Source organism: Odontesthes bonariensis, chromosome 3 (genome assembly GCF_027942865.1).
Source record: "Odontesthes bonariensis isolate fOdoBon6 chromosome 3, fOdoBon6.hap1, whole genome shotgun sequence".
NCBI lineage: Eukaryota > Metazoa > Chordata > Actinopteri > Atheriniformes > Atherinopsidae > Odontesthes > Odontesthes bonariensis.
The window spans coordinates 39,270,745-39,276,374 of record NC_134508.1 but is presented as its reverse complement, the minus strand read 5'-3'; the positions used below and the strand labels follow the sequence as shown (position 1 = coordinate 39,276,374).

General features: G+C 35.5%; 1 protein-coding gene across 2 annotated transcripts; it reads right to left on the bottom strand.

Annotated features, from left to right (window-relative positions):
• LOC142377934 (uncharacterized) lies at window positions 1–5,219 on the bottom strand. Of its 2 annotated transcripts, XM_075462270.1 has the most exons (8): window positions 5,114–5,219; window positions 4,726–4,953; window positions 4,080–4,373; window positions 3,705–4,004; window positions 2,428–2,511; window positions 2,165–2,254; window positions 1,770–1,825; window positions 1–1,576 (listed from the first exon to the last, which is right to left on the bottom strand). In XM_075462270.1, the coding sequence occupies exons 1-8, from the start codon at window positions 5,151–5,153 to the stop codon at window positions 1,280–1,282; spliced, it is 1,389 nt and encodes a 462-aa protein (XP_075318385.1). In that variant the 5' UTR covers window positions 5,154–5,219; the 3' UTR covers window positions 1–1,279. The 2 variants fall into 2 exon arrangements, with proteins under 2 accessions (XP_075318385.1, XP_075318386.1); XM_075462271.1 differs by lacking the exon at window positions 2,165–2,254.
• Between the last annotated feature and the right edge of the window lie 411 nt (window positions 5,220–5,630).

Genomic DNA, 5,630 nt, shown 5'->3' with positions numbered 1-5,630 from the left:
ACTCATAACAGTAGAAACAATTACACTAAAAATAATACAATACCTTTAAAAGTATACAACAGAAGAAGAATAAAACCAAAAACTGCATAAAAAGTTAATACTTCTGTCGCTCTGTAGCAATATTTATACATCAGTGATAATACACACAGAGCATTTATTTTTCTTGCAATGAATAAAACAATCACAAGTCACCAAAATCACTGAAACACGGCTGACAACGACACAGCAGCATGTTCTAGTGAACCTGTCACAAATAACGTGTTCAGTGTTCTGATGCCACACAATGCTGCTCTCAGTGTCACTACGCAAAGAATACTGTTATTACATGTATTACATGCTTATTTCAAGGGGGTTTGTTTCTTTTTTGCTTTCTTTTTACCTGACCGCTTGCAGCCTGGTAACAGCTGTTTATTGGCCCGTGGTTGGGGACTGCACAACAGCTAAGTTAAATAAAACCAAATGAAAAAAATGAGCGTCCCACAGGGAAATACTTTCATTTTACTACTCAAGTATAATTTATTTCTAACTTGGTTTGTTCTGCTTATCTAGCTTTATTACTTAATAGAATGCAACTTAATTCATAACATGAAAAAACTATATATATATATAAAAAAAACTTGGGTAGCCAAGCAGTGGTGACATACAGAATGTGTCTGGATACCAAGGAAGAAGAACTGGGTTAGGGTTAGGGTCGAGGTTAATCCACGGCTGATACACCAAGGAGCCAGCAAGGGACATAGTAACAGAGACAAAATGGACTATAGACAAGCCAGCATCACAGAACATGCCACTCAAAACCAGTGATTACTGTTGTCACTGTTGCTGATTCTGCAATGCTGGCCTACTATGTGTGAGCACACAGCGACGAGGGGCTGATCCACCTCTTTTTGGTATGTGTGAATTCCTAAAGAGGAATTTAGACAAGAGCTGATATGTGAAAAGGGCTGTAGTTTCACCACAAGAAACCCACTTCACTCAGTTTAAATGTGGACATATTCTCTTTGCAGTGGATTCCTAAGTCCTTTTGCAATTTGTATATCATCCTTCTCTGATCTCATGATTATTTAAATCAAAGTTATAGAAAAAGTTTTGAAGCAAAGACATCAGAAGAATCTTTTTCATTATGCAACAAAGACTCAATTTGAAAATAAATCAATTAAAAGTCAGCACTCACATGCCAATGAGGCTTTCACACTGAGTTTAAATGGCAAATAACGTCTAAATACTCATCTAATCAGTAAAGATTCACCCATTACAAGAATTTAATTTGTTTGTCGTGTTATTTCTTATGTCTTGGCTGGACTGTTGAGTAAAAAGGTTCATCCGTAGATCTGGATGGAGGATTGACAGCCAGGTAAGTTGGTCTCTGACTGCATTTCAATGTAGAATATTGGCAAGAATAGGAGGTGGGTTTAAGAATCATGGCTTCTCCATCAGCTGCTGAGTTTCTTTTGAAGTGGATAGTAGAGTAATGCAGTGAGAGGGGCTCACTTGTGGCAAAGTTGCAAGTAGTATAAATGGTATTCACAGAGTCTGGTTTCCGGTGGTGCTCCTGTATCTCTTCATAGACGTAATCCTTCCAGTGAAGATTGAAAAATACAATTTGAAAAGATTGTGTTTAGTGTGCACTATCCTTTCAAACTTTTACTCACAGTAAAGAGCAGATTAATTTAACAACAAAATGGTAAATATGTTAAACATTCCTAGTCTCACTTTATTTGTCAGTGTAAACACTTAACTACACACAGGGCATACAATTATACACTAACCTCTTTAGGTTGCTGTTCTGCTGCGCTTTTTCCTGTGTTTCTTGAACGTGAAAAACCTATTAGAAATAGATGGATTATGGATTAGTATAATAATTTTTCACCCAATTTAGACACAACTGCCACATTTATCCCACCCTCCTGTGCTACTGTCCAGGAATGACAATTGTAGAGTTGCAACTACTGATGATTGCGTATTTTCCTATTAATTTATCTGTACATTATCACACAAACAAAATAAAGGATGATGAACCTCCATCTAGTGACAGCTAGTCTTGTATGCAATGTCTGCTGTGGCTGTTCCAGATGTGATTTGCACAGGAAAAGTGTGAGATGTTTTGTGTTGATCAACTACATGTATGTGTGTTTCATACTGCACCAATGGATGATGTTCTTACGTTTGTTGGCAAAGATCAAAATGAGCATCAACAGCAGCAGTGTCAGCACAAGTGCACTGACAATTAGAGCAGTTTCTACCTCAGAACCATCTACACCACACAACAAAGGAAATATCCGGCATTGTGAAAAGATTCAACATGACATGATCATTTTAGAGCAACTTTACACAAATCAAATAGTATGACATTTTTAACAATTAGGTAAAACATCTCCACTGTTGTCCTGCAGCAGGAGTTTTAAGATATCAGAAATGCTCTCTTACCTAATGTACCCTGAGAAGTTGTTGTACTTGCGTGGGTTGAAGGAGCAGGAGGTGTTGTGTATGTGGTTGTTATTGTATTTGTTACTGGAAGAAAACAAGTGTACACTGAAGTTGCATTTGAGAGCATTCAGAGGTCAAGTCAAAAAGAAATATGAAAAGTAAATATTGGGTTTGTTGAAAAATTCATCTCAAGCACAAATATTAATAGCTTAAAAAAAGAAAAAAACATTTTCAGTTGCAAAGTCTGGTTCTTTGTGGCAGAAACAAAAAATCAAAATAACTCAAGCAGCTGCTGACTTAACTTGGCTGCTTTAGTTTAGTTTCCTTATACAAGCTCACTGTCACATATTTCTTGTAGACTTGTGAAAATTGTTTTTACTATAGGCATACCATGGGCAACTGGCTAACTTAGCTAAGGACTGGAAACAGCAAAAAGTATGCTTGTCTCTGTCCCAACCTAACACAGCCTGTATACAAACACATATAGTTTTTAATACCTGATCTTAACCATAAAGTTTTTTTATAACTAAAAATCTGTAATCAGTGACTAATTATTGATGATTTTTAAAGTTCTGCTTCTTCAGCTTCTTTTTGGAATGACAGACCTTTTATCTTTCTCATTTCCACTGTACGAATGTCACAAAACCATATTTAATTCTTTCCTTTAGTCATGTTATAGCAGCCCCCAAAACTTATGCAGTAAATGAGGCTAACCTGATATCTTTAGGGTTGAAAGACAATAGTAAAGAAAAATTGTTCATGTTAGTAGCTGTACCTATTTTTCTTCTTTTCTTTTCCTTTATGGGTGTATTATATTGTCATAACAAAAAGGCAAATCAATACAGTTTATTTGAACAAATTATTAAATGCTCTGCTCTTGGTTTACATTGAATATGGTTTGTTTGATAAGATGGAATCATTTAGTCATTGCTGTGAATAAACCTGGAGAATATATACTTAAGGAGATGGTTACAAAATGAACGACAGGCGAAGCAACAGTAGTGGAAACCAGGTGTGGCAAACTTACAGAAGTGGACAAAAGAACGCAATCTATGAAAACAAAACAGGGAATAACATGAACAAGAAATGGAAGAAATCAAGACATAGAAAAAAAAAAGGCTCAGACAAACATCTAGTTCTTCACACACAGTTCTAATGGTCCCAATATACCTGTTCTCGATAATCCTTAAGCGTAAATATTAAAAACTCAAAAAGTAAGAATGAACAGCCTGAACTGGGGTCATACAACTTTCACAAAAGAAAACAGCATCACTCACCATTGAAGAACATTCTGTGGATAAACACGATCTGTTTGTTGGTGGTTTCTTCTTCACACCAGTACATCCCAGAGTCTTCTGGTTTTACCTCGATCATTGTTATGTCAATGTTTTTTTTTTTTTTGTCATCTTTCATTGAAAACCTTGGGCTACTATCAGTCTTTGCTGTGCCTAGAAGCCGCTGACATGTGGATGGATCTTCTCCCTTACAGATAAATTTTGTTGAGTCCTTGTCATGATATCTACAGAAATATGTGAGGTTTTTTCCAGTAGTTGGTGATTTCGTGAAGTTAGTAATATCTGTGAAAAACAAGTAGTATTTTAGTCATGCCTTAACGGATGATAAATCCTCAGATGCTAAAGATGATTACTCACCTTTTACTTCAAGTTGTGTGAGGGCCAGGAAATAAGTTTTGTCCTTTCCTTTCATTCCACACCAGTAAAGACCAGCATGATTTATGGACACATTACTGATGGACAGATCGACGCCTTCACTGGAATTCATGAGTGTGAGTGTCCTGTCTGACTTTGTTGAGACAATATCCTCACAGGTAGACTGTTTTTTTTTGCAGAAAAAACTGAACTCATACGTGTTTGAGAATTTACATTTGATGGTAGTTTTAGCTGTTCTGTATGCAGTCTGAATAACTGGTTTAGGGCAGTCATTTTCTGGAAATACAAAAACAAATGAAAACATGGACAAATTCTGATATATCTAACACTGTAATGCAGTGTTCATAGATTTCTCTGTTTCTACATTTAAAATCTAGAAAAACTTTACTACTTAATGAGGAAGGTACTGTGTAAAAATGGCAGCATAATAGGGAAAACTTTGAATAATGAAACTGAACTTTATCATTGTATTCTATTACTAATATAGAATATATTCTACATAAGATAAACTTTTAATCAAATTTATTAGAGGGTTGTAACTTTTTCAAAACATTTAATTATGCCAAAGAATTGTTTATGTTAAGGTGCAACTTGACTGTATTTAAATAAGAAAATGAGAACCTCTTACCATATTGAAATGTAGCTTTCTCTGAGCCAGACAGATATTTAGATCCTTTATTACATCTGGGTGTCTTTGGGTTATTATGTTTTATTTCCACAATGAGGATCTTTGGTGGCTTGGTTCGTCCATGATCCCTTACTTGGGCTGTTTGATATTTTTGATTTGTTTTAGGATTGCACCTAAATTCAACCCATTCTTGGTTCCACTCATTCACCGTCTTACAGGCCTTACAAGCTGTAGGAAAGAGACAAATGTTGTCATTCAGTTAAACAATCAAAAAAGCAAATCATATAGTCCACATCAGCAATGACATTTTTTTTTTTGTTATTTCTTACAAGGTAGGGACAGTTGTCCATCTTTAATATCAGTAGTGAGGCAGCAGATATATTTTTACCTGTTATTACTGAGAGGATGAGGAGAAAAAAGCCCTTCATTTCACTGGTCTTAAACGCTAAAATGATACAGCTGGTTGGATCAGTTCCTCTTGAACGGTTTTGGTTAAGTGTAAAACAGCAATGTTTCCTGTAGTTAGATTCTATGCTGCTTACAAGTGATCCGCCTATCTTCTTCCTGTTTTTATTTCATAACAGAGCCTTATGTTACTGTTTTGGTGTCTCTGATGCACCCATGATAATACTGTCAACGGGACTGTGACCTTTGTGTTTAGTAAAAATAAGAAAGATATGCTGTTCAAATAAACTAAGTACTTTGTATATATATATTCTGATCTGTTCATTACATGTTTGTTTGAAAATTTCCAGTTTGGCCATCATTAGACTGTGCTTCACAACAACAAATATCAAACACTTGACACATTATCAGAGAAATAAAGTGTCATGTTTAGTTTGAAATCACCTCTTTGAATCAAACTTGTGTGATTTGTGTCCATCCAGTTTCTGAGGCTGTGAGGA